This window comes from Xyrauchen texanus, chromosome 50 (genome assembly GCF_025860055.1).
Source record: "Xyrauchen texanus isolate HMW12.3.18 chromosome 50, RBS_HiC_50CHRs, whole genome shotgun sequence".
NCBI classification, from domain to species: Eukaryota; Metazoa; Chordata; class Actinopteri; order Cypriniformes; family Catostomidae; genus Xyrauchen; species Xyrauchen texanus.
The window spans coordinates 5,265,959-5,293,246 of record NC_068325.1 but is presented as its reverse complement, the minus strand read 5'-3'; the positions used below and the strand labels follow the sequence as shown (position 1 = coordinate 5,293,246).

The 27,288-nt window shown below is 42.5% G+C and overlaps 1 protein-coding gene across 1 annotated transcript in view; it reads right to left on the bottom strand.

The window, feature by feature from the left end:
• Positions 1 to 3,918: 3,918 nt before the first annotated feature.
• LOC127641177 (metabotropic glutamate receptor 7-like) overlaps positions 3,919 to 27,288 on the bottom strand; it is a 258,371-nt gene continuing 235,001 nt past the window's right edge. Inside the window, exons 9-10 of the mRNA XM_052123989.1 lie at positions 21,713 to 21,959; positions 3,919 to 5,399 (exon numbers count right to left, since the gene is read on the bottom strand). Of these exons, the coding sequence (XP_051979949.1) occupies positions 5,350 to 5,399; positions 21,713 to 21,959 (297 nt within the window). The 3' untranslated portion in view covers positions 3,919 to 5,349. The remainder of the gene's footprint in view (positions 5,400 to 21,712; positions 21,960 to 27,288) is intronic.

Genomic DNA, 27,288 nt, shown 5'->3' with positions numbered 1-27,288 from the left:
GCGTTTACGTGCGTTTAGCCTCCACTACATCCCTGGTCACAATACTGAAAAATGAAACTAAGTTAGTAGCGTAGCTACTTTTAGTTACTGTAGTAACTCAACAACACTGTGTTAGCAAGGTATTAGACTGCTAGTGTGTGCATGTGAAGAGGAGGGGGGCATTGCCAGGCCAGCGCTGAGTCACCAAATCAGTGGGAGATAGAGATAAAGGGTAGCCAGAGATGCCAGTTAGAGAGAGAGACACACACAGGGCCACTGTATGTGTGTGCGTGTGTGTGTGTGTGTGTGTGTGTGTGTGTGTGTGTGTGTATGTCTGTCTATGTGTTTAATGTTGTTTAAAGTTGAGTTTATGCCATTAAAGTCAACATTGACTGTCCTTGCCCTTCCCATACCCATTACCATGCACTTTTAATTACTGGATTAGTCAAAGTTTGGTTAGTGCTCTCAAATCTTTGAAAGATTTTTACAGTTTTATTTGATGCATTTAGTTGTTAACTAGATATTCACTAGCTGTATTTCAGTTTGATTTTCCCTGAGTTCTACCTGTGGAACAATCCAAAAAAATCCACCCCTAAACTGCATGTAAAAACAAAATGGCCGCTTGACATGCTGGTCAAACAATCTGACAGTTTAAGTGGTCGCCTAAACAAAAATCAAGAGTTCATGGCAAATTTGCCACACAATTGCAGCAGATTTGCCACTAATTATTTTCACATGCAAATGATCTTTGCAGGAAACTTGTTTGCTGCAGGTTCTCCACTACCGGTGAAGAGCTACAAACTTCCAAATCACAAGCTCAATTGCATGTGAAATTGTGAGTGTCAAATTTGGGGCAAATTTGGGGCTAGTTTGCCAGAACTCGAGGGTGGTTCTTGGACAGAACAGCCATGTTTCCACCATCGGGTCAAATGAGGGCATGCTAGTGCGTGCCAGGGCAAGTTGCGTTCCAACTGTCACTTCTGGGGCTTCATTGTGCCTCCTCAGAGTTTAACTGAGCTAGGTCAGAGGGTCAACAGCTAGATATGAAACAAAGACATAATTGAATATGTTGTCACCAAACATACCAAGTTGCGTATCCAGTGTACAATGTTATAGGTTTGGAAATAAAAATTCAAATTGCGGGCACAGTACAAAACAGTTAAGATGTAAAATGGAAAAAACGTTGCTTTAAGGAAGAACTTTTCATGGTCTCAGATATGGACGGTGTGCTGGCATATCATCCCATTGTTAGTGGAGAGACCAATTTGGACACCATGACAGAAACAGTCAGTGACTTGTCAATATTAAAAAATCTTGCTAGCCAGCTAATGTTTACAACCGATATAAACTCGATATTCTAGATAACTAGATAACATGAAACCTCAGCTTGAGTTTACTTCTTGCTTGTGAAATGGGTTTGTGACATTAGTGCTAGGGCGGGGTATTAAGGGTGGGTTTTAGCGAAATGCTGCAGGGCTATTGGCCCGATGGTGGGAATGAATATCGATTTTGGTTTCATGGCTTGAGGTTTGAGGCTATTGGCTCTGGCTGACCATTTGATGCCCCTGGCTTGCACTGGCCAGATGGTGGAAAGTGGTTTATAATCTGCAATATGGACCAGACTTAATGCAGATAGTCAAAAGCTAATGCATTCAGATTCACATTTCAACTACAACACAAGCAAGTTGCCACAGACAACTTCAAGAATGTGTAATGACCTCAAGTTCTTCAACGTACTCAACACACATTTTCTGTGAGTTATAACAAAGTCAAAGAACCGTTGCTAAAGAGTTGAGCTGAGCAAGGAGCTGTGACAGTGGTTAGGCAAATGTGTTTTGCAAACCGCACAGATTTCCATCCCCCACAAAACTTCTGAATTAAAGCCCTCTCTATCCAGCTTTGATTGAACGACATTTCTCTGTCACCATCTGACAGGCCTGAGCTTCAGCACACAACACTTCTGCTGACAGTGCAAGCTTGTCAAACTTGTACACGCCTGTGTGCTAATGCACCGCCAATCAAACCCAGCTTCGATCTCATTTTATCATTTAGAAAATGGCTTATGGCAAACTCCAACACAAGAACTTCAAGAAGAGCATTTCCTTCCATTGTAACAATGTGGCCAAGGCTTATGCAAGTCATACTGAATCTAAATGTATGAATGTTTTTTGGTTTTGTAATTATCCGCAGACATATTTGGTAAGGACCATGCTGAAAAGACCAACATAGCTTGCCATCAGCATATGTTCTGTTTTGATTGTTGGCGTCTTCACCAGGCTTCTTAAAGTCAAGATGAAAAGATGTTTAGCAACCCTTTATATTTCTGCAATCCAAGTAAAACAGGATATTTAATAAAGGGGTGGGGGGAAAAGGTGGGTGTTCCATACCAAAATGGAGCAAGATGGTTGGAAGCGAGCGGTAAAGTAAGAGGGATTTGTCTCAAAGTCGACACATAAGCCCATAATGTCATAGAAGCACCAAAATGATGTGGTTGCTTTAACAATTGCATTTTTCATCTCACATTATGTTAGTCTGACACTATCGGTTAGGTTTAGGTTTAAGGTATAGGGTAGGGAGGTCGGTTTTCTTAATACTGTAAAAAACTCAATAATGCATTAACCTTAAAAACTTAATCTGTTTGGGAGAAAATTTAACTCTCCTTTAGCGCCACACAGTGGCCATTTCCCTTCGGAATTGCCATGATAGTTGTTATGAACTATGCAATGTAATTTTGATTTTTTTTTTGCCACAGTTGCAAAATATTCATGAGATCAGGCTCAGAATATTTATTAAAACATCTCCTTTTATGTTCAACAGAGGAAAGAATGTCATATGTGTTTGAAAACAGATCACACTGGAAACAGATCTCTCTTTGCAGATTTTAGAAGAGAATGGATCAAGCTGGGTGCTAAGCTTTTTAACAAAGTCAAGACAGATTCCTACCCAGAATGCAGTGGTTTACCTAACTGTTTTTGTCCATTCGAGGGACAAAAAAAAAAAACATGAGAATTTTTTTACAGACATTTAAAACTCACATTAAGGCAGTGACATTTGCATTGATCAGTGGTTACCTACAGCAGAGTGTGACTGTACACTGTAAAATATGTATGTCATTTTTTCAGTAAAAGACATAAACATGCATTATGAACTAACATGAATTTACATTCAACGATTGTATTTTAATTAACTAATATTAACAAAGATTAATAAATGCTGTAAAAAGATATATTGTTAATTGTTTGTTCATGATACCTATTGCATTAACATATGTTAAAAAATAGAACCTTATTGTAAAGGGTTACCATAAAGACAATTCCAAAAGTGGCTTTAGTATGCAATATTTTCCATATTTCCATATTATTGAACTTATTTAATCTGCATATCGTTGGCCTACAGTTCACAACAATCTATTTCAATCAGCCCGAGCTAAATTTATGATAAGGGCTTGTCTAAGGACACGTCAATGTACACCTGCGTCAGACGCTTTTGGAGTGTCTCGTTTGCGTTGCATCATAAACATACCGTTTTTAGCTCGCTGTGTCAAGTTGAACATAGTTTGATGCTTAGAAAAACACGTCTTGAGATCCCTGCGTTCGTATTTGCACTCCATCAAGCTGTGATTGAATGCAAGAACATGTTCTCATCTTGTTTAGTCTGCTGTCAGTGTAGTTTATTCTCTGTAAGAGTGCGTTGCCCAATCAGCTGAAGATTCGCTTACTGCCCCCTGGAGAAAACAGGTGGTACTACAAGCTTGAATTGCTCAGATGGAAGAAATATTCCTTATTTTTTATATAATTAATCTCACTGAATTAACTCGTTAAATCGACAGCCCTAATATATATATATATATATATATATACTTGAAATGAATTTTGCTGCCTTTGTGAAATGTTTGTTTGAAATTTAAGCCAAGACTAATTAGAATGATGATAATAAAAGTAATAAAAAATAACCAAATGGTTTTATTTAATGTTGGTACATTCTTGGACAACACCACAGTATAGTTGCATGAGTGGCCAAACATAAAAGTCTTCCACAATATCAGCACATAAGCAGCAAGGGCAACATGAATATACTTAGTACAAACAGTATAAAACATACATGCTTTTTTTTTTTTCTTATATATATATTTTTAAATATATATTCATATCTTTTGCACAATTTCTCCATAAGATCCGGGGCAGTTAAAAATTCCAAGACAAATTAAAGCCATATTCTACCTTGAGTGAGTGAATATCTTTGAAATTAATGAGATACTACTTAAGAAAAAGATAAATCAATAAAAGTTAAAAAATTATCTGTAAACAGGCCAGCGTGAGAGAATTGCGGTGAAATATTCTTTTACTTCAACATCAAACATATCAAGCATGCATTGACAACTGCTACGTGAACACTTTCTTTAAAAAAGATTTCTGAAACACCATCAGTCACTGGGGTTTAGATACTGAAAAACCAATGCAACATCTCTCGAAATCACTAAGAACACAGTCGATGGTCTACAAACCCTTACAAACATGGTGAAGATGTATAAAAATGAGGCATACCGTCACATTTATTATCAAAAGGTTGAGAATTCCCTCAAAATAAAGGTTGGACAACAAAGAGTATTCCAGGAATGAGTTCTCAGAGAGAAGAATATGGCTTTAACACAATGTGCATTCAAAAAGGCAAGAATAAAGAAAGGACATTTAAAAGGAAAACAAAGAAAAAAAAAAAACAAGAAAAATGTCAAAGGTAACAGAAATGCTGAGAGAATCACACAAATTTGCATGGTGATACCAAAAACTTGCAGTTTGGATGTACATGTAAAGTCGAGGAGCCGCCATGGGCCGGCATTCTGAAGCCATGTCATTCCATCATCGGGACAATCTGAAATCTGTGACAGATCATTTAAAAGAAAAAGAAAGAAGAAGCCTTATCAAAGGTCTGTAACGCCAAGCCTTATTCAGTGACTGACGGAAAATCAGTCGTGTTGTGCCAACGTTTTGCCCTATCATCAGTTAAGATTTCTCCCTCCAAAAAAATAATAATAATAATAAAACAACTAAAATGTATTTTCTCCAGTTTTATCATCCATGTTACTGTTCTTTTTCTTTTTTGATTTCATTTTCAGTTTCAGTTTTTTATGGGTGGTTTTTCTTTTTTTTTTTTTTTTTTCTTCATATTTCCAGGTGTTAAAGGTGTTGAAAACCAACTGATATCCTCTGCCGGTGGTTTAGCTTGGGGCCCAATCTCTGTCCGGGCCCTCAGACAAAAGAGGAAATGAAACGGTGGGACACAAAAAAGCATTTGTTCTGCTTTGCTTTGTGCCAAAGATCCGAGAGAAACCAAGAACTGTCATCGATCAACTTCCTCGTCTGATGGAGGTCCTCAGATCACAAGGTCATTGTAGCTCACGTATTTCTTCTTAGCGGCTGGACCTGAAAAGGCAGAGAGATGAAAGATAGCTTTTCATTTGACAGTTCTTTCTGTTTTCACACGTAACATTTTGGAAGGATTCATCGATTCTTGTCAGAAGGCTAGACAGGAACACTTTTTACAGTAAAGTTACAGTATTTCAGAAGAAAATAATAAGTAATATATGGATTAAAATACAGTGGTGTCCAAAAATTGTAGACCACTAGAGAAAATGCTTCTACTTTGCATTCTTTCGTCATTTAATGAAGATTTTTTTATTTAATAAATGACAGCAGTAGCATAACAATTTGAGTAAAACATTGATAATTTCTTTCTTTCTTTTCTTCTCCAAAGAGGTTCTTGTGTGCTTCCATGAAAGCAAGTAAATCTTTGTACCTTTTGAGTAAACACAATTATTGTCATAATGCTTAAAATATTTTTAAACACTTCAAGGTTAATTTGAAGAAATCTAAAGAAAATGTGTCTAGTGCTTGCCATCATGATGCCAGGACATTCTGGGTGGTTTCCATGGCATTGATATATGGTTGATAAGGTACTCTGAGTGGTTGTTAATGCGTTGCCATGAGGTTGCTATGGTGTTCTGTTAAGGTGCTCTGAGTGTTTGCCAATACATTTCTATGCGGTTGCTAGGGTGTCCTAGGTGGTTGCTGGGATGTTCTGGGTGGATACTAGAGCCTTGCAAGGATGTTGCTAAGGTTGTTTGGTTGTTAAAGCATAACTATTTGGTTCTTAATGTGTTCCAAGTGTTCTTTAATTATTGATAAATCATTGCAGTGAGGTTGCTAGGGTGTTCTATTTGATTTCTGGGGTGCTCTGGTTCGTTGCTAGGTGGTTGCTAGGGTGTTCTATTTGTTTTCTGGGGTGTTCTGGTTCATTGCTTGGTGGTTGCTAGGGTTTTCTGGGTGGTTGTTAGGGCATTTCTGTGTGGTTGATAAGTTGTTCTGAGTGATTGTTAACATGTTGCTATGGGGCTGCTATGGAGTGTTCTAGGTGGTTGCTTGGGTATTCTGAGTGGTTGCTAGGGTGTTCTGGGTGGTTGCTAGGGCATTTCTAGGTGGTTGTTAAGGTGTTTTGAGTGGTTGATGACGTGTTTCTATGTGGTTTTCTAGGGTGTTCTAGGTGGTTGATGGAGAGCTCTAGGTGGTAGCAAGGGCATTTCTAGGCAGATGTTAAGGTGCTTTGAGTGGTTGTTAACATGTTAGCTACAGTATGTGGTTGATAGTGTGTTCTGAATGGTTGTTAAGACATTGCTATGTGGTTGCTAAGGTGCTCTGAGTGGTTGCTAATTCGTTTCTAAGTGGTTACTGAGGTGTTATGGTTGGTTACTAGGGCATTGCAAGGTGGTTGTTAACGTTTGTGTGATTATTAACATGCTGCTATGGGGTGTTTTAGTTGGTTGCTGGGATGTTCTGAGTGGTTGCAATGGCATTTTGAGGCAGTTGTTAAGGTGCTTTGAGTGGTTGTTAATGCGTTACTACAGTATTTGCCAGCGAAGGTGTTCTGGGAGGTTGTTAGGGCATTGCTACATGATAGTTAAGGTTAGGGGTGTGCAGTGAAGCAATTATCTCTATTTGTATCTGTTCATATGACAAAATTATTTGTATCTGTCTCTGTATTCGTACAGAACCATGTGTGTAAGGAACTTAAACTGGAATTATGTCAAAACTAAATGAAATGTTACTCTCACATTTATAGTTTCTATTAATAAAATATCCCTTGTATATGCCTTTTCATAATAATAGCCTAATAATAATAATAAGAAGAATATGAAGATGATTACAATGTGGTTGTTAAAGTGTTATGAGTGATTGTTAATGTGTTACTATGGTGTTCTGGCTGGTGTGCTAGGGCATTTCTATGTGGTTGTTATACAATTTAGAGGGGGTCCAATAGAATCGATGTAAAAACTTGAATTGCACAAGATAATCATCAGAAGAACTGATGTTTTTTTTCTGTTTAAACTGTTAGTAAAATAATCTTAAAATTGTCGCAAATAGTAACAAAACAATTTATGTCACAATTTGACAATGTATGTTTCATAACTTGACAATTTACGTAAAATGTTTTCAAAGGTTTCAATGCATCAATTTGCATAATTTATTTTCAAAAGATAATGCAATAATGTACTTAACCAATTTCAACAATTTACATGGTTTTATGAACACTAATGTGAAAATGTAAGTAAAAATAATTTCACATACAACAATGTAACAGTTTACATCATTAGTTTTTATTAATGATTTACACAAAAGTTTGCTCTGCTCATGATTCATAACGTAGGCCCAGTGAAAATGATAAGTAAGTTACGGTCACTTTGTTGCTGCAAATCATCAGATTGCCAGTGCGAACACCCCTTACAAAAGGGTAACGAACATCTATTAGAAGAGAGTTGAAGCTCCTATGCTCTTAGCACAGGCAAATCTTTACAATGTAAGATAAATTGTCTAGTGTTCATTATATTATTTTATTGGAATGAGATTATATCTTGGGTCATTACCATCGGAGATATGTGAGATATATTCACACTCTCTGCTTTCTCTTTTTGTAAGGATAAGGATCATTACGATATTGAATGTGAAATTGAAAGCTCACAAAAGCTGTTGTATCAGTTATATGTTTATATATGTGTCAATGTTTATACATGACTAATGAGTCATCACTGTTGTCAGAACAAATCTATGCATCGATTTTGATGCAAGCTGTTTGGTGTTGCATAAATTCAACCATTTTCCTTTGCCATCACAAATCGTTCTGGATTCTTGCAGTGAAGTCCAGCGCTGTTACGGCACCCTGGTGGAACTTGCATTTCAAACAGTCTCGAATTTGCATGTGCCACCAAAATTGTTGGGAATGATCGCGATGATTACGACATTCCCCTCTTGGCATTTCCATCTCAGTTAAATAGTTTTAGGGACTATCCCCCTGGGTGGCAGATATTTCAGGCTTCAAGGCATTAATTTGCCTGTCAATAAAAATAATTTAGAGAGTGAGAGTTATAGAGAGGAAGAGAGTCAGAGAGAGAGAAATAGAGAGATAGAGAGAGAGAGAGAGAGAGAGAGAAAGAGAGTGTACAGGGATGGCTGACACAGATGGTACATGGTTCTTTTGGGTCCTGTAACAGAATATGCTCTGCCATCACGGCGACACCTGGGGAATTGTGCAGTGGGATTTGCGTTTGAAGCTGGGGATGTTTCACGTGTCATTATGTTACCACTGATATTTCAGTTCATAATGGTTTCATAACCATGTTCAGATACTGCTAATACTCTTTGGCATCTTGAAAATATCAAATTCAATCATTAATATAATAAAATGTTTGGAATTTGGTACTCTTGACGATCTACACAGAGGAGCCATTGATGTTCAGCGGAGAGTGGTCACTCTGTGCTCTCTTAAAGTCAACAACCATCTCTTTTGTTTTGTCCACATTCAGAGACATGTTGTTGGCTCTACACCAGTCCGTTAGCCGCTGCACCTCCTCTCTGTATGCTGACTCGTTGTTCTTGCTGATGAGACACACCACAGTCGTGTCATCGGCAAACTTGATGATGTGTTTTGAGCTGTGCTTTGCTGCACAGTGGTGAGTCAACAGAGTGAACAGCAGTGGACTGAGCACACAGCCCTGGGGGGCCCCAGTGCTCAGTGTGGTGGTGGTGGAGATGCAGCTCCTGATCCGGACTGACTGAGGTCTCCCAGTCAGGAAGTCCAGGATTCAGTTGCAGAGGGAGGTGTCCAGGCCCAGAAGGTTCAGCTTTCCTATTAGGTACTGAGGAATGATTGTGTTGAATGCTGAGCTGAAGTCTATGAACAGCATTCGAACGTATGAGTCCTTCAATCTAGGTGGGTGAGGGCCAGATGGAAGGTGGTGTCGTCTGTTGAATGGTAGGGATGATACGCGAACTGTAGTCGGTCTAGTGGGGGCAGCTGGGTCTTAATGTGCCCCATGATGAGCCACTCGAAGCACGTCATGATGATGTGCAACGGGACGGTAGTCATTGAGGCAGGATACTGAAGACTTCTTTGGCATGGGGACGATGGTGGTGGCCTTGAAGCACGTTGGAACGACGGCGCTGCTCAGAGAGATGTTGAAGATGTTGGTAAGAACACTCTGCCAAGAATGTTGTCTGGTCCAGCAGCCTTCCGTGGGTTGACTCTATGTAGAGTTTTCCTCACATTGGCCGTGGTAAGACAGAGCACTTAGTCGTTGGGAGGAGGGGTGGTCTTCCTTGCCACCACATTGTTCTGTGCCTCAAACCGAGTGTAGAATTTGCTCAGCGCATCTTGAAAAGAGGCATCTTTGTAACAGGCAACTGATGTTGTCCTGCAGTTGTTGATGGCCTGGATGCCCTGCCACATGCGCCGCGTGTCGCCGCTGTCCTTGAAGTGACTGTTGATTATCTGGGCGTGTTTGGCCCTCGCTGTTCTTAGGGCCACCTTGTCGCCTGCTCTGCTCTCAGAGTCTTGGGTCCTCAGCAGGGCACACACCTCCACAGTCATCCATGGCTTCTGTTTGGAGCGTGTGGTGATGGTCTTGGAGAAAGTGACATCATCAATGCACTTGCTGATGTAGCTGATCACTGATGCTGTGTATTTCTCCAAGTTGGTAGATCTGCATCATGCTGACAGATGAGTTAGCATAATTAAACTGACAGAGTTATGATTGATTAACTACAAACTTTGAGACTGCATATTATATTTGACTCTCCAGTGCTGGAACAGGGCTAAAACAAAGTGTGATTATAGGTCTAACTATGCAAGACTGTGGTTTAAAGTAATCACTTTTCTTTGCATGATACATTGACTGCATTTACACAATAGCCTATGTCGCCATTAGCTAGCTAGCCAGCTTTATCAATATCTGTTAGCTAAATTTGGTGGATGATGACAGTAGCCGTTTCTAAAACAGACTGTACATTATAAATATGTTGACACAATTCAGTATTGATGTGATTCCATCACAACTGTCATTTTTATATATCGATGCGCAGTTGTTTTATAATAATAGATCGTATATATTTTCTGTATAACCAAGTTACGTTACACTAATGAATGGAGCTTTTTGCATCATCTTGACCATTGTCAAGCATTCATTTAATGTGTTATTGCAGTTTACCTTGCTGAATAATTACAGATTAACATTGTTTATGACAGTTACTGTGCAGGCAAGATCAAGTTAGCTAAAATTAAACAGATCAATCCTTATGGCACTATTTTTCATATGTTTTGCAGTCATGTAAGCTTACCTGTCCAATAAGAAGAACACCAATTCAGGGTCTGTTTTGATCCCCAAAACCGAACGAAGAATTTTCCTGCAGGAATCAAATGCTAAGCTGATGTTCACTCTAGTTCTCTTAGAGGTTCTCTCGTATTGCGTAAGCTAGCTTACGCTACGAAAGATTCATCTTTTCTGAGATATTGAAGCCAAAAAATTATCCTTAATTTTTGTATCCATTGTCAACGCAGTGTGGCAGCTGCAGACCTTGAGCGGGCTAGCTAGCGAGCTCATAGGTTGCTCTGCGGCAACTGCTGCAGCCTATAGACGAGCTTGGGCGAACTCGCATCCAATGAGAGGCGTCCGCGCGCTCACTGCATCAAAGCCCGCCAAAATGGCCGTGACTAGAGTGCATATAAGCGTAGTTCGTAGGCTGGAACCCCGATTTTCATCTCTTCAGCGGAGCTCTTCGCATCGCTGACCTGGAAGCCGCGTCGTCGTTCGAGGGGCATCAAGCAAGCGTGGACAGCGCTAGAAGAAGCCGGCCGTCTCAGCCACCTTCAGCCATCCTGCGAGCTACGCCATCCGACGACGTATCCTTTTAAAGCAAGCTAGTTCTCACGAACTATTCACAAAAGAGTACGAGCGTCTTTTTCAAGATGCCTCGCTCCACTTGCGCCTCATGTCGCGCCCTTCTCAGCACAGGAGACCGCCACATCATCTGCGCTCTCTGCCTGGGACTGGGGCACTTTCTGTGAGGAGCTACCGATGTCGACCCTGCGGGCTCGACTCGAAGCGCTCAAAGCAGAAACCGCCACGCCGCCTTACCTTCAGCCGCGCAGGAAGAAGCGCCGCTCACAAAGGCTGCCGGAAACTGTGGTTGAAGCGACTGCCTCGCCGAGCCTCTCCCTCGAGCATCGCTTCACCCTCCCCGCCCCGGACGCCGCAGTTGCCGCCGAGCGGCCACACTGCTGCCATCTCGGATGACGAGGCGGAGGATAAGGGCCGCTGTTCCATCATGGCTTCGGACAGCGAGGAGTGGTCAGGCTCCCAAGCCTCCTCCTCGCCCAGGAATCCAGCAGGACCGCGCCGAGTCGAGGGGAGTTAACACGCCTCCTCACACAGGCCGTCGACCGCCTCGGGCTCGAGTGGTCACCGCCCCTGAGCAGGCACCCAACAGACTCGACGGCTGCTTTCTTCAAAGCCATCGCCGCTCTACACCCGCGCCCGGGCCGCCCCTTCCTGCCGGAATTACATACAGAGCTTGCAAAGTCGTGGAATGCTCCTTTTTCAGCCAGGACCCGTTCCCACGCCTCCACCTCTCTCGCATCGGTGGACGGCGCCACTGAGAGAGGCTACTCATCCATTCCCTGGTCGAGGACTCGGTAGCAGCACACCTTTGTCCGCCCTCCGCGAGATGGCGTTCCAAGCCTGTGCTCCCGTCTAAGGCCTGCAGAGCGACTTCCGCCTATGTTGGCCGCGCCTATTCCGCCGCCGGCCAAGCCGCATCTGCGCTGCACTCAATGGCCGTTTTACAGATCCTACAAGCAGACCTTCTTCGGGAGTGGGATGAGAAAGGCAGGCACCCAGAGGCTGTTACTGATCTACGAAGCGCGACAGACAAAGCTGCAGCCCAAGCTCTAGGGAAGTGCATGGCATCGCTGACTGTGACCGAGACACTTATGGCTAACACTAGCCGACATGGGAGAAGCAGAGCGCTCCACGTTCCTCAACGCACCGCTCTCTCCGACCGGTCTCTTCGGCTCCGCGGTGAGTGGCATTGTTGACCGCTTCTCAGAAGTCCAGAAAGCCACCCAAGCCATGAACCTCTTCCTGCCGTGTCGCGCTAGCTCCTCTGCAGGCCGCTCACGTGACCAGCCTCCTGCACGAGCCTCTTCACAGCGCCCAGTTCAACAAACTCAGACTTCTCAGCGTCGACAGGGCGGCCGCCCTCGATCGCGTTCAGACAGCCGCCGCAGACCGCCGCCCCCCCGCGGGCCTCGATTTAAGGTAACGCTGAAACCAGAGCAACCAAAGTCTTCCTAACTTTGTTGAACAAACGACGGCTCAGTCCCGCCGCGGCGGACCACCGTCAAAACTTTGCCCCTGTCAGTCCCCTTCTCTCAGGCTACTACAGTGGTGAATTTAGCAGCCAACAAGCCGGTGACACTGCCCGCTTGCTCTGCACTCAAACGCCGTTTTCACGGCGACCCAAATAAATCTTGTAAAGAGCAAACATGTCTTATGTGTAGAAAAAGTGCCCACAACCCAGTGTTCGCCCCTACACACAAGCATAACACATCCCGCGCCCCTATCAGAGCACGCTCTCATAAAGCGGTTACTGAACCGCTCGAGCGCCAGAGTCAATGAAGGCGCCCACAAATGCGTGCGGCGCCCATTCTCTGCCCGCTCTGTCACACCGACCAGCCCTATGTGTAGAAAATGTGCCCACAATCCAGTGTTCACTTCTGCACACAAGCACTGCATGTCTCGTGTCCCCACCAGAGCACGCTCACATAAAGCGGTTACTGAACCGCTCGAAGCGTCAGAATCAATGAAGGCGCTCACAAATGCGTCGCGCGCCCATTCTCTGCCCGCTCTGTTACACGGCCAGCAAACATTCCTCTGTGTGTAAGTCCCGTGCCCATGACTATGCTTGCGCATCACGTAACAGATGTGACTCTTTCCCCATTCATTCCAATCGGAAGTCACTCACAAAACAGCCTGTTCATGCTGTCTGCGAGCAATCATGCATGAACACACTAAACGCGCCACACATTTTGTTCAGCGCTCTGTGTGCGGCAATCAGAGCGAATTGGCCATTCACCCTCTAGCGTTACGCTTCAAAGCGTGGGAAGCTATTCCAGGGATATCCAAGTGGGTGTTAAGCACAATACAACAGGGCTATTTGCTACAGTTCGATCGCCGCCTCCTCGCTTCAGAGCTGCGACTCGAAACCACTGTGAACACGGAAGCAGCGTGCATGCTTCGCTCAGAAATAGCAAGCCTTCTGAGCAAAAGGGCCATAGAAAAGTGCCACCCTCTCTGAGCTGAGTCGGGCTTTACAGCCGTTATTTTCTTGTTCCCAAGAAAGACGGCGGCCTCAGACCCATATTAGATCTCAGGGTTTTGAACAAGGTGCTTGCAAAAAGACCGTTCAAAATGCTTACAATCAGGAAACTCCTCGCGCATGTGCGCCAGGGGACTGGTTTATTTCTCTCGATCTGAAAGATGCATACTTTCAGATTCAGATAAATCCCGTCACAGGCCATTCTTGAGATTCGCCGACGGCCAGGTTTATCAATACACCGTCCTTCCGCTCGGCCTGTCCTTAGCACCTCGTACTTTCACGAAGTGCATGGATGTGGCGCTCGCACTCCCTGCGGAGTCAGGGTTTGCGAATTCTGAACTATTTGGACGACTGGCTGATTATGGCTCAGTCACATATGGAGCTTCTGTCTCACAGAGCAGTTCTCCTCAGCCATCTGAACAGTTTGGGTCTTGCAGTCAATTGGACCAAGAGCTCACTACAGCCCAGTCAGACCATTTCCTTCCTGGGAATAGAACTAGACTCCGTGGCAATGACGGCTCGCTTATCTACACAGCGCCGACGCCGTGTTCAGCTGACTAGCCGCATCTTTTCAGATGAACAGCCTCACGCCTCTGAAGAAATTCCAGAGAGTGCTAGGTTACATGGCCTCAGCCGCAGCAGTACTTCAGCTGGGTTTACTGCACATCGCTCGCTTCAGCATTGGCTAAACACCGCGCGTCTCGCCGGGCTTGGGCCACAGGCCGCCAGCCCATCAAGGTGACTCAGACCTGTATATCAGCTCTGCAGCCCTGGACAGTGGCCGAATGGTATCAGCGGGAGTGACAATGGGAGCTGTATCTCGCCGAAAGGTCATCTCGACAGACGCGTCCAACACGGGTTGGGGCGCGTCTGCGAGGGCTCTCCGTTTCGCCTATGGTCAGTTCAGGAAAAGCTCCTTCACATAAATTGTCTGGAAATGATAGCGGTCGAGTACGCGCGCGGCGCTTTCTCCCGGTCATTCAGGGTCACCACGTCCTGGTCCGTTCGGACAACAGATCTGTGGTATCCTACCTAAACCGTCAGGGCGGTGTCAGATCCAGGAACCTCTTCCATCTGACGAAACGCATACTGAGTTGGTCCCAGTGCCACCTGCGCCGCTGAGGGCGACGCGACGTGCCAGGCCACCTGAACGACGGCCCGACAGACTGTCCAGAGACAATATTCCCCAGGGAATGGTCCCTGCACGCTCAAACAGTCCAGACGTTATGGCACCTATTCGGCAGAGCAGAGATAGACCTCTTTAGCGCCCAAAGACAACTCTCACTGCCCTATATTTTTCTCGAAGCGAGGACGCCGCTGGCCCAGGACTGGCCCAGACGCCCGCTTTACGCCTTCCCTCCCGCCTCGCTATTGCCACAGGTAATGCAGAGGATCAGGGAAACGCGTCACTCGGTGCTCCTCATAGCCCCGCGTTGGGAGAATCAGACATGGTTCCCGGAGCTTACGCAGCTGTCACTGACAGCGCCGTGGCCCATCCCAGTGAGAGCAGATCTCCTCTCTCAAGCTCGCGGCACAATCTGGCATCCCCACCCAGAGCGCTGGGCTGCATGCGTGGGTGATCAACGACTACCCGTCGCTCTGCCATAAGGAGTAATAAACACCATCATACACGCTAGAGCCCCTTCCACGAGAAGACTCTATGCGTCAAAATGGTCTGTGTTCTCAAAATGGTGCACCGACAGAGACCTGGACCCGCGGACATGTGGGGTGTCGTCGCTGCTCAGTATTTCTACAAGAGCTGCTGGATAAGGGCAGATCCCCATCCACGCTCAAAGTGTATGTGGCGGCCGTTGCGGCGTTCGCTGAACCCTGCACGGCCAGTCATGGGGTAAAACGAGCTGGTCATCCGCATCCTCAGGGAGCTACAAGGATGAACCCCGCGCTCCCCATCGGTTCCTATCTGGAATCTTTCTATAGTTCTCGAAACTATGAAAGCCCCCTTTCGAACCACTTCAATCCGTGGATTTGAAATACCTTTCACTCAAAACCGTTTTTCTGACTGCCCTGTCATCAGTCAAACGTGTGGGAGACCTTCACGCGCTGTCTGTCAGCTGCGTGTCTTGAGTTTGGACCAAGTGACTCCAAGGTCATTTTAAAGCCTAGACACGGCTATGTTCCCAAGGTGATCGGTACTCCTTTCAGAGCACAGGTCATTTCCCTATCGGCGCTGCCAGCACCGATAGCTGAACGCGACGCCAATCTCCTTTGCCCGGTCAGAGCACTGAGATTGTATACTGCGCGCTCCGCTGCTTTCAGACGCTCTGAGCAGCTTTTCGTTTCGTTCAGTAGGGCGCACCAAAGGTCTCGCCGCCTCGAAACAGACACTATCTAGATGGATAGTGGACGCTATTGCTGCTGCATACGCGTCAAAAGACCTGCCATGCCCGTTGGGCATTAGGGCTCACTCCACTAGAGGCATGGCATCCTCGTGGGCATGGTCCAGCGGGATTTCCATTCACGACATATGTGTGGCAGCGGGATGGACTTCCCCTCCACCTTTGTCAGATTTTACAATATGGAAGTGCCCGCTCTGCAGGCAAAACTACTAGCGGTTTAATACGCTACAGCTCCCCTGGTGAGCTGCACTGATGGGACACATTCCACACAGACCGGCACCGCCGCTCTGTCGTTCCCTTCCCACTATGTGCTTATGTATTACACAATCAATGACCCGCATTCTTGCCGGCCAAATATTATTTCCCCACTCATAAGGGCTCCCCGGGTCCCCCTTAATTCCCTGGGGCTCATACAGTGGATGCTTGGCGCGACGGCGTTGACAATGGGTTCCCGTAGTGTAAGCTAGCTTACACAATACGAGAGAACCTCTCGTAAGAGAACGTATCGGTTACCTAACGTAACCTCGGTTCTCTCTAGATGAGGGAACGAGTATTGCGTAGCCGGCCGTGCTCGCGCCACGAGCGACTTTTCGCTTCAGTCAATGAAAACCAGGGTTCCAGCCTACGAACTACGCTTATATGCACTGTAGTCACGCCCATTTTGGCGGGCTTTGATGCATTGAGCGCGCGGACGCCTCTCATTGGATGCGAGTTCGCCCAAGCTCGTCTATAGGCTGCAGCAGTTGCCGCAGAGCAACCTATGAGCTTGCTAGCTAGCCCGCTCAAGGTCTGCAGCTGCCACGCTGCGTTGACAATGGATACAAAAATTAAGGATAATTTTTTGGCTTCAATATCTCAGAAAAGATGAATCTTTCCGTAGCGTAAGCTAGCTTACGCAATACTCGTTCCCTCATCTAGAGAGAACCGAGGTTACGTTAGGTAACCGATACGTTTTCGCTCGACCACGATCACTTTCCGGCTTAGCCAGATGGGATTCAGTGGATAATTTTTTTATTTTTTGGGGGTTTTTGGCTTACTCGGAGTTTGTTTAGGTGTCGGTGTTATTCTGGGAGCCAGACGTTTGCTGGATTTCATCTCTAAGATAACGTTACCTAGTGTTGCAATTTGTTGTCGCTGTTGAACAAGGCTTTCGGGAGCGTGCATAAACGTCACATTCTTTGGACTTTGCCGGCAAAAGTGACCCACTCCATTTGCATGAAAATACTCTACAGGCTTTAATAGGCAACCTAGGATGTCCAGGAAGGGCTAATTTTTAAGTTGCATTACAAGCCGTTCACACATTGGCAAAATAAAAGGTGAAAATTACATGAAAATTGTTACATATTGCACCATTAGGTAAAGTCATTTTACAACATTTTCTTCTTGTATGTGCATATTAGATGAGTATAAGCAATAAAAGTCTGCTCAAGCAGCATAACAAAATCAAATATATATTCAATATTTAATTTCTTTTTCAAAGACCTGTGGGACAGTGGTGACATGCAAATCATCAAGACTCAGTACAGTCCAGTGCCATCACGGTTTTCCTGTGGCATGTGTCTTGTGTTCATTAGAAGAAATGTGGTCATTCTCAGCAGAAGATTTAATTTCATTATATCTGACACAATCTCATGCTGCAACAAGCAACAGGCCAAAGCAGCAGACTTTCAGCCCACGGTGGCATTATGAATCTGCAAACACTGCACCCTGGGATTTGAGCTCTACATTACACTCAGCGTCTTTTTTGGTCAAGATTGGATATAATAGCTATATATTCATAAGTGTTGAATTAATTTATTTATTATAATTTGTATTTTTAGTGTTGTATTTTCCTCTGGAATATTTCTGATACATGCATTCTAATGAATCATAATTTATAAGATATTTACATCTGTATAACACATGGACTGTAAACATAAACGCATGCAGTGCCACTTGAAAGAGGTAGTTGGAAAACATTATTTTATTTGAATCCTTTAAATAAAATTACGCTGTCAAAATGTGATAAACTTTAAGTCGTGAAACTCTAGGTACAAAAGGACAGAAAACACAATTAAAATCACATTATTTAGTTGTGATAACTTCCATCTGCTCATTTGATCCACAATTTTAAAAAAATGTCATATCTCATATTCATCTTTTGCAAAGCTTCCTAACCACACCAGTAACGTAAATATGTTGGACTAAATTAACCCTTGTGTGCTGTTCGGGATGTTTTCAGCCACTGGGGGGTGTTGTTGAGTCGTAATTTGGCCATAACGTTCTCCTTGTTTCAGCAAATGGACTGATTTTTGGTGACAAATCTTATTTTCACACATATTTTAGGAAAATGCTTTGAAAATTTTCAAAACCTCAACAGTACACTGTGGGCAAATTCACTACCCTTTCGTTATGTTCGTGGCTGAAAACAGCCACTACTTTAAACTGCTGTAAAAATGTATCAGATAAATATTTTTTTTCAAATTTTTTTGCATAAATCTATTAATCAACCTCAGTCCTGTTCAAAACTACTAAATGTTTAAAAAAATGCAGGATTTTAACTCTTTAATTGCCAAATTCATAAATGATGTCACTGATTTGGGGAAAAAAACATACAAAATGACGTATTTTCAATATAAAATGTGATTGTGGACTGGATTTTTTTTTACCTTTTATCACAGTCTTGGACATGTCAAAGATTAGAAACAACATTGGTTTTGATGCATTGTTAGTTTTTGTGCAGCATCAGATTTTAACTTTTTCTCCCTCATTTATTGTTCATGGCTGTTTTTGCCCCATTGACTTCCATTATATCCACATTTTTTGATTGCAAAGCCATGACACCATATAGTCATGCATTTTTGATTGTTTGTGGTTTTCCCTATTGGGAAGAGGTAAAATTTTACATTTTTACTGTTGATAACCACGTGGCACCATTAACCCTTTAGATAGGCCTGTGCAAAAAAAAGCTTAGTTTCTGGCTTTTACATGGAGTTATATGGAGTATAATAGCATATTAAAGTGTGTGTGTGTGGGTGTGAGTTGGTGTGTGTGTGTGTGTGTGTGTGTGTGTGAGAGAGAGAGAGAGAGAGAGAGAGTGTGAGAACTCACCTTGTTGCATCTGAGAAAATCAAAACATGCACCTCAGCTCTCACAACTACATGGAGTAAACAAAAACAAAGTGCCTTTTGATGGTGAGAAATGCAGAGTAATCAAAGCAAGTGGATTTAAACACTTGCATGCAAGCCTGCTGGTCATTTGATGGTGAGAAGTGCAGCAAGCAACATGAGAAAGGGAAAAATCTACTCAGCATCTGCATCAGATTTATGAACAATTTCTAGGAAATCTAGGAAAAGCCTTCTCCGAAACTGCTTTGCCTGGTTCCAGGAGGGATCCACAGCTGTGAAGATGACATATGCATTATATTCCGAGACGTCCATCATATTAAAAAATAACGTCTGTGGCCACCGATTGGTCCTCCTTCTGCAGATGTAGGTGCCGACAACCTACAAAAATAAAAGAACAAGAAAAGAATAAGTACAGATTTCATAATAAGTATTTTTGAAGCTGCACATGACAATGAGAATAATCATGCAAACATTGTCAAAACACAAACAGTATCTCCTAAATTTATCTCTAACAAGCACATGAATTCAAGTAAAAATTAACAGGAATAGGATGCATGTAGTAACAAATGTGTAATGGCACATACCTTGTCTAGATTGTCGACACCTCCCTTGCAGCGGTTGTAATCTGCGATTATCTCTGGCTTCTTTTTTGGTCCCTCTGTCACCACTGCTTTGCTGACAATGAGGTCAATCATCTCCTCTGTGAAAAACAGATTAAACACAGAATCCATGTTCTGGACCCTTGCGATGGCATAGCGCGTCGGCCCTGGAGTCATGCCTCTGGCAGACTGAAGAAAGGGAGTTGTCTCCGCGTTGGTGGATCCACCCAGATCCACCCAGATCCAGGATCCTCCGAATCCTCCTCGCCTTCAGTGGAAGCTAGAGAGGATGATGAGGGTGCCACATCCAAATCAGGATCTGACTTTGCTGAGTCTGTGGTGTCAGAGGGAGAAGACAATACATCCTGCAGCTGGCTGGAGGGGTCAGGCTGCATTATCATCTCTAAAACTTCACTACAAGTCAAGCCCTTTCTCATGTTGCTTGCTGCTCTTCTCACCATCAAATGACCAGCAGGCTTGCACGCAAGTGTTTAAATCCACTTGCTTTGTTTTTGATTACTCTGCATTTCTCACCATCAAAAGGCACTTTGTTTTTGTTTACTCCATGTAGTTGTGAGAGCTGAGGTGCATGTATTGATTTTCTCAGATGCAACAAGGTGAGTTCTCACACTCTCTCTCTCTCTCTCTCTCTCTCACACACACACACACACACACACACACCAACTCACACCCACACACACACACTTTAATATGCTATTATACTCCATATAACTCCATGTAAAAGCCAGAAACTAAGCTTTTTTTTGCACAGGCCTATCTAAAGGGTTAATGGTGCCACGTGGTTATCAACAGTAAAAATTACAAATTTTACCTCTTCCCAACAGGGAAAACCACAAACAATCAAAAATGCATGATTATATGGTGTCATGGCTTTGCAATCAAAAAATGTGGTTATAATGGAAGTCAATGGGGCAAAAACAGCCACGAACAGTAAATGAGGGAGAAAAAGTTAAAATCTGATGCTGCACAAAAACTAACAATGCATCGAAACCAATGTTGTTTCTAATCTTTGACATGTCCAAGACTGTGATAAAAGGTAAAAAAATCCAGTCCACAATCACATTTTATATTGAAAATACGTCATTTTGTATGTTTTTTCCCCAAATCAGTGACATCATTTATGAATTTGGCAATTAAAGAGTTAAAATCCAGATTTTTTTTTTTTAAACATTTAGTAGTTTTGAACAGGACTGAGGTTGATTAATAGATTTATGCAAAAAAATTTGAAAGAAATATTTATCTGATCCATTTTTACAGCAGTTTAAAGTAGTGGCTGTTTTCAGCCACAAACATAACGAAAGGGTAGTGAATTTGAACAATGCACAAGGGTTAAAGCTTAAGTGTGTAATTTCTTTGGCACTAGAGCCAGCAAATGAAATTTAATAAAAAAAAGAAACTTTGTTTTCAAACAGCTTTCCTGAATAATCCCTCCATCTTCCATTGGCCGACAATAAGATAGTTTGCCCCAAATTCATGCCATTAGTTCAACCAGTGTTGCCGGGCTGGATGGGCCGCTCAAACAAACTCATGAATGTTTAGATGGCACCACAGAATGTTTAATTTTTAGATGAAATTATGGTTGGCAACTGTCCCATGTTAGCGGGGATGTCACGTATTTAGGCCGAAATAAAGAATTTCCATAGGGGATGCCTTGTGTCACATTTTCAAAATGCTCGAAGGGACACCACCATCCCACTAATGCAAAAAGTTGGCAACCCTAGGTGAAATCAACCTTCTCATACTTAGCAAATTAAACTGGAATAGGGGATACTATTTTAACATAAAAAATTACACACTTCAGCTTTAAGTAAATCCTACCTAATAAAGTGTGTTTGTTCAGTCATGTACAAATACAGCTTGAAAAAGAGGTTTGATTTCATCATGAGCAAAGGTACGTTATCAGCACCTATGTCCGCCATCAATGGCAAATAAAAAGATTTGTTACTTACTGTTGGGATCTACATTTTCGCACAGTTCGGTCTTGGCCTCACCGTTGGGTCGGTCACTGGGTTTGTGCGATAGCCGTGAGGACATTGTAGCTGCTGTAGCCACGGCTTTGAAGCTTCGCTTTCGTTTCTGCACGTTGAGCTCTGGGTGGAATATAATGACATAGACCTTGGGCATGTAGAGCATTCCTAAAGCCACGGATGCACTCAGGTTCATGGAGATGGTCAACGTGGTGGTTTGGATGTAGAGCTTTAGGGAATAAAAGCGGAAGATACAAGTAGGAGATGTTATTTTTTGGTACAATAGCAGGGTAATTCTCCAAATATGCATAACAAGTGAAAACGGTCTTTAAAGACCTGAAAACAGATATAAATATATAATGCCGGAAGCTCATACATTATTTAGACCATTAGGAATTTTAGCAAGTTCTGGTATGGTATTCAAGAAGAAAATAACGTAAATCGAACAGTTTTTCACAGGTCAGTTCAGGCTGAAGGCACTTTATGTTGATATCCTGGTGGATATCAAAAAATGGTGAAAAGTATGAATGAAATGGATGATAATCGTCCTTAAAAACTTGTATTGTACTTCTCTTGTATGAAAAAAGAAGCTTGTCAGAGTATTATAATAAATGCTTTCATGCTGTGGCCATATCACATTAGCAATACGTCCAAGATCCATTTCATGTGGCTGTTAACTGTTCTCTTGCAAGCATGTAATTACCAATATTCTTGATGTGTTTAATCTTTAATGTACTGTGAGTTCAAATTCTGTTAAGGTCACGGATGGGTTTCAATAAAGGCAATGTGCTTCACTCATGCACATGCAAAATGTACTGCATATCAATTATTTTCACAGAAATTCATTCTGTGTGAACCTGAGTATATAAATGAAATGAAGCAACTGCAATTTACCCTCCCTGCTTACAGTTTTCAGTTATCACTCCGCTCCAACTCCACTCTGGGTTTTCAATGTCTTGCACCAAATTTGCTCCATTCAATTTTATCGTTTTATTGCTAAAAAAAACAAGATGCAGCTCAACGAATTGAACAGACTTCAGGTGTCTCAAGATGTGTTTTTTTAAAAGTTGCTGTTTTATTCTGACGTTTTAAGTCTTAAAAACGTTGTGCTCATGGCACAAGGTGCTGAAAAAGTGCAGAGGTGCATTGCAATGGTCGTAAACATCCAAAAGCCAAATTAAAACATGTGGGAGTCCTTACCAGTCTACTGTTGTTCTTTAAATATTTATAGTTCTGCACATAGTATCTACTTAATATGTACATATGTGTTGTTGCATTATACTTACATTAAAATAACCTACATTTAATTATATCTGTAGTTGCACAGTTAACATCATCCATAACCCTAAACTTACCTATACCTCAACATCAGTAGCAGCAACTGCGAGAATTTTGCAAAACAACATGTAGTGACAATAAATTGTAATGTATGTATTTTAATGTTAGTACATAGCAGTTAATGGCACCTAATATAAAGTGGGACCCCAAAAAAAGATTTGATGCAGCACAACAAAAGTGTCTAGTGCATCACAAAGGTTAAAGACGTCCTTCTAGTGCATGCTTTCTTAGAAAGAAAATTCCAAAACAGTGCAGACAGTTGCTAAAATGTACCCTGTGCAAGGCAGCGTGACATTATTTAACAGAATGTTGTTAAATCTCAAAATTAATTTTGAAATGTTCTTGTAACTTGACACAGCCTCTTAAAGATGTGCTCAGGATGCTGAAAAAGCAGCAAGATGCATCACAATGGCCAAATATTTCCATTTGCTCATGTTTACATAGAAAATAAATTCCAAAATAACACAGACTTTCTCAGGCAAAAATGTGTCCTGTGTGAATGGCACTAACCAGTTCACTGTAGGTTTTTTTTCAACATTTGTAGGTTTTTTCCTCCATAGTATACATTTTTGCATTCATTCCAAAAAAGTTTAACAAATGGAACAGAATGCAGGTGTCTCGAGATGATTTTTTTTCCTTCTACTTGACACAACATCTTAAAAGCACTGCGCTCAAGACACTGAAAAAGCAGCGAGACAGATTGCAACGGTCAAGACTATAGCATAATAGCATAACATCACTCCACTCATACACCACTTCAGGTTTTCCATTTCTGGCGTCTTGCGCTTCACAAAGGAATTAATGGAAAATAATTTAGATATCTTAAGGTGCATTTTTATAATGTGACTTCAGGAAAAGGTTAAAACCAACCTAAGGTGGTTTGCTGGTCTTAGCTGGTTTAAGGTGGTTTGCTGGTCTTAGCTGGTTTAAGATGGTTGAGCTGGTCTACCAAACTTGCCAAGCTGGTGTTTTGCTGGTTTAGCTGCTCGGCCAGCTGGTCAACAGCTTTGCTAGCTTTGAAGTTCCCAAAACCCTCCAACAAGCCTATCTAGCTATACCAGACTGGGAGACCATGTTTTTTCCTAGTTTCATTGAGTGCCTCTTAAAATTTTTAACACATTATGAGGGCAAAGTTCACAACATGAATAGCAGGCAGAATTTATTTCCAGGAGGCTCTTGAATCTCACAGCCTTACATATTTAAAAGAAAAAGTGTGAAAACCTCCAGGGGTGTAAATCTAATTTGCAAATCCAAAGTGCAAATGCAGTGAACTGACACTCAACCCTTTAAGCACCACATATTGGCACCTTGTCTTCAACTTTTTATAGGCTAGTGAGATGTGTCCATTGAGGTTGTATGCTGACGTTTAATGGAAGCGAGTCTCAACCTCAGACATTAAGGCCATTGAACGCCCAGTCTCTGACTGACACACACACACACTCACATACCCACACACACTTAACTGGTTGTGTGGTGCAGTTTATAGTGCCAATCAGCATTAATTACTGAGCATTCAGTTTTAACATGCTCTCTCATCAGAGACGTCTCGCCATGAAGAACGAAATGGGAGAGAGGGAGATTTTTTGGATGTGATTTGAGCTAATAATGGATCAGTCAGAACCAGAGCAGGCCAGAAATAAACAGCTCGATAAATGAGCAACACTGATTCTCCAGAGCTCGCCGGTGAATTGAGGTTTACATCAGAAGAGTTTATGAAACATCAGAGAGGGACTGAAAATCAAAAGTACAAGACTTTTCTTAAAATATCATGATTATAGATTAAAGTAGGACAAGGCGGTACAGTACGTTCTGTATATACCGTGCAAAGGTTGAATGGCAGAGATTCTGCTGTATTGTTTATACTGTGGTAATACGCTTATATCTGCACGGCTATCAGTGCAAGTTAAGGTCAGTATCATTATAAATTAAGCTCAATCAACAGTATTTGTGACAAAGTTGAATGCAGGAGAAAATAACAGACTCGCCTGTCCTTTATTTGTCACTGTCCTGTCACCTTGTCGGGTTGGGTTTCTGTCTGATGGGACCGTGGCATTATCCCGTTTTCCTCATGTTTCATGTACGTTCTCTGTGTGAGCGCACAAGTCTACTTGTTAGTGAATGCAGTGCGCAAGTTACCGTCATTCACTCTCTGGTGACGTCATGGTCCTGTCACCTAGTCAGGTTGGGTTTATGTCTAACAAGGTCCACGGCATCATCAACCCCTGTCTGTCTCGTGTTTCATGTATGTTCTTTGTGTGAGCGCACGGGTCTGGTTGTTATTGACCACCACGTGCAAGTTACCGCCATGCGCTCTCCAGTGTTGTCACGGTCCTGTCACCTTGTCAGGTTAGGTTTTTGCCTGACGAGGACTGTAGCATCATTGTTCGCTGTCTGTCTTTTGTTTCGTGTCTGGTGCAAGGTGTCTGGATCCTGACTTCCTGTCTGGTTCGGTTTTGGTCTGTGTAGGGATCCGGACACTAATGCTCCATGTTCTGTTTGTGTTGTTCCAAGCATTTTGATGTTTTCGCTCTCATGTGTTTCAGGTGCAGCTGAATCAGAATTTCCACGGGAACCCTGAATGTTTCTGAGGGAACGCTGATAATGCCAACTTTTAGCTGTCAGAGGAACCTGCCCTTTGTTTGTTCATGCCTACATGAATCCCCTTGTGTGTCGTGTCCTTTGCTATTCACTTTGATATTGTTGTTAAAGATAAGTGTTACTAGGGTGGCCTTGGTAGCTCAGTGAGTAAAGACTCTGATTACCAACCTGGAGTTGTGAGTTCAAATCCAGGGCGTGCTGAGTGACACCAGCCAGGTCTCCTTAGCAACCAAATTGGTCCGGTTGCTAGGGAGGGTAGAGTCACATGGGGTAACCTCCTCGTGGTCCCTATAATGTGGTCTGCTCTCGGTGGGGCAAGTGGTGAGTTGTGCATGGATGCTGCGGAGAATAGCATGACGCCTATACACGCACTATGTCACCGTGGTAATGCGCTCAACAACCAATGTGATAAGAGATTAAATTAGTTGAAGTAACATTCAATTCTGAAGTACTTAATTTACTGGGTTATAAAAGAAATAGGCACGCAGGTGAATTCTGAGCAAATATAACTACCGTTAACGTGATATAAGATTACTCATACTGTGATTTTGGTCATACTTCCTGACATAATATAATATTTGTGGATATAGGTAGGCTTAATTTGGTTTACAAAGCATCGTGCGACAATTTAAAACATTTAAGAAGTTAATGAAGAATAATTATAAAGAATAATCTATCCAGAAATTCTTCTTGGGTACTATGAATGAGGTGCAGTGATTCTAAATTCACTTTAATCAGCATTTCAATGTCAGATTATGATATTTAACATGTTAAATGCAATCGCAAACCTTAAACAATACTGTTCCATGCTGAAACATCCCACAAACAAAAATACCAGTGTCCAAAGTCTTATATCACCTAAACAGACATCACCTATGACAACACCTGTGACAAGCAACATGACAATCTACCACCTTATGAACATGCAGTTTCAACAAATACAATTAGATTGATACACTGACTCCTGCAGTGATCATATGCCAATTCTAACAATGTGATTTTCTTTCTTAATAGTGCACGCAGAAATGAACATTGTGTCATCCTTTTGTTGTTTACACACACACACACACACACACACATGTTCCTCTTTCATTCGTGGAATGCAAAAGGAGAAATTTTGAATAATGTACCGATCACTTTTTTCCATGCAATTACAATGAATGGGGATTGGTGCATTCAAGCTTCAAAAAAGTCTTCAAAAGCCATTTGTGTAAGAAACAGACCACCAAATCTGTACATTATACAAAATTCCTCCTTTTGTGTTCCACAGTAGAAGGAAAGGCATACAGGTTTTGAGAAATGAGCAAATAATGACAGAATTTAAATTTTTGTGAGAACTATCCCTTTAATTTATGGTGTTTCGTGATGCTCCCTCCTTCTTTTCTCCCATCAGACAAGGACATGCAAATATGGAACGCTGGAATAGACAATAAAGATCCATTGAATTTCTTTTAATCCAAGGTTTATACCAGTGTTCTGAGTCTACACTCAACCCAGGATTGAACCTACTTCTAAGCGCCATCTTTGTCTTTGTTGGTAAAACCCAGTTTTTGAAAGCCAATCCTCAAAACGCCATTTTTGTTTTATTTCTTTTATAATGTGTTCAGTGAAAATCACCTATA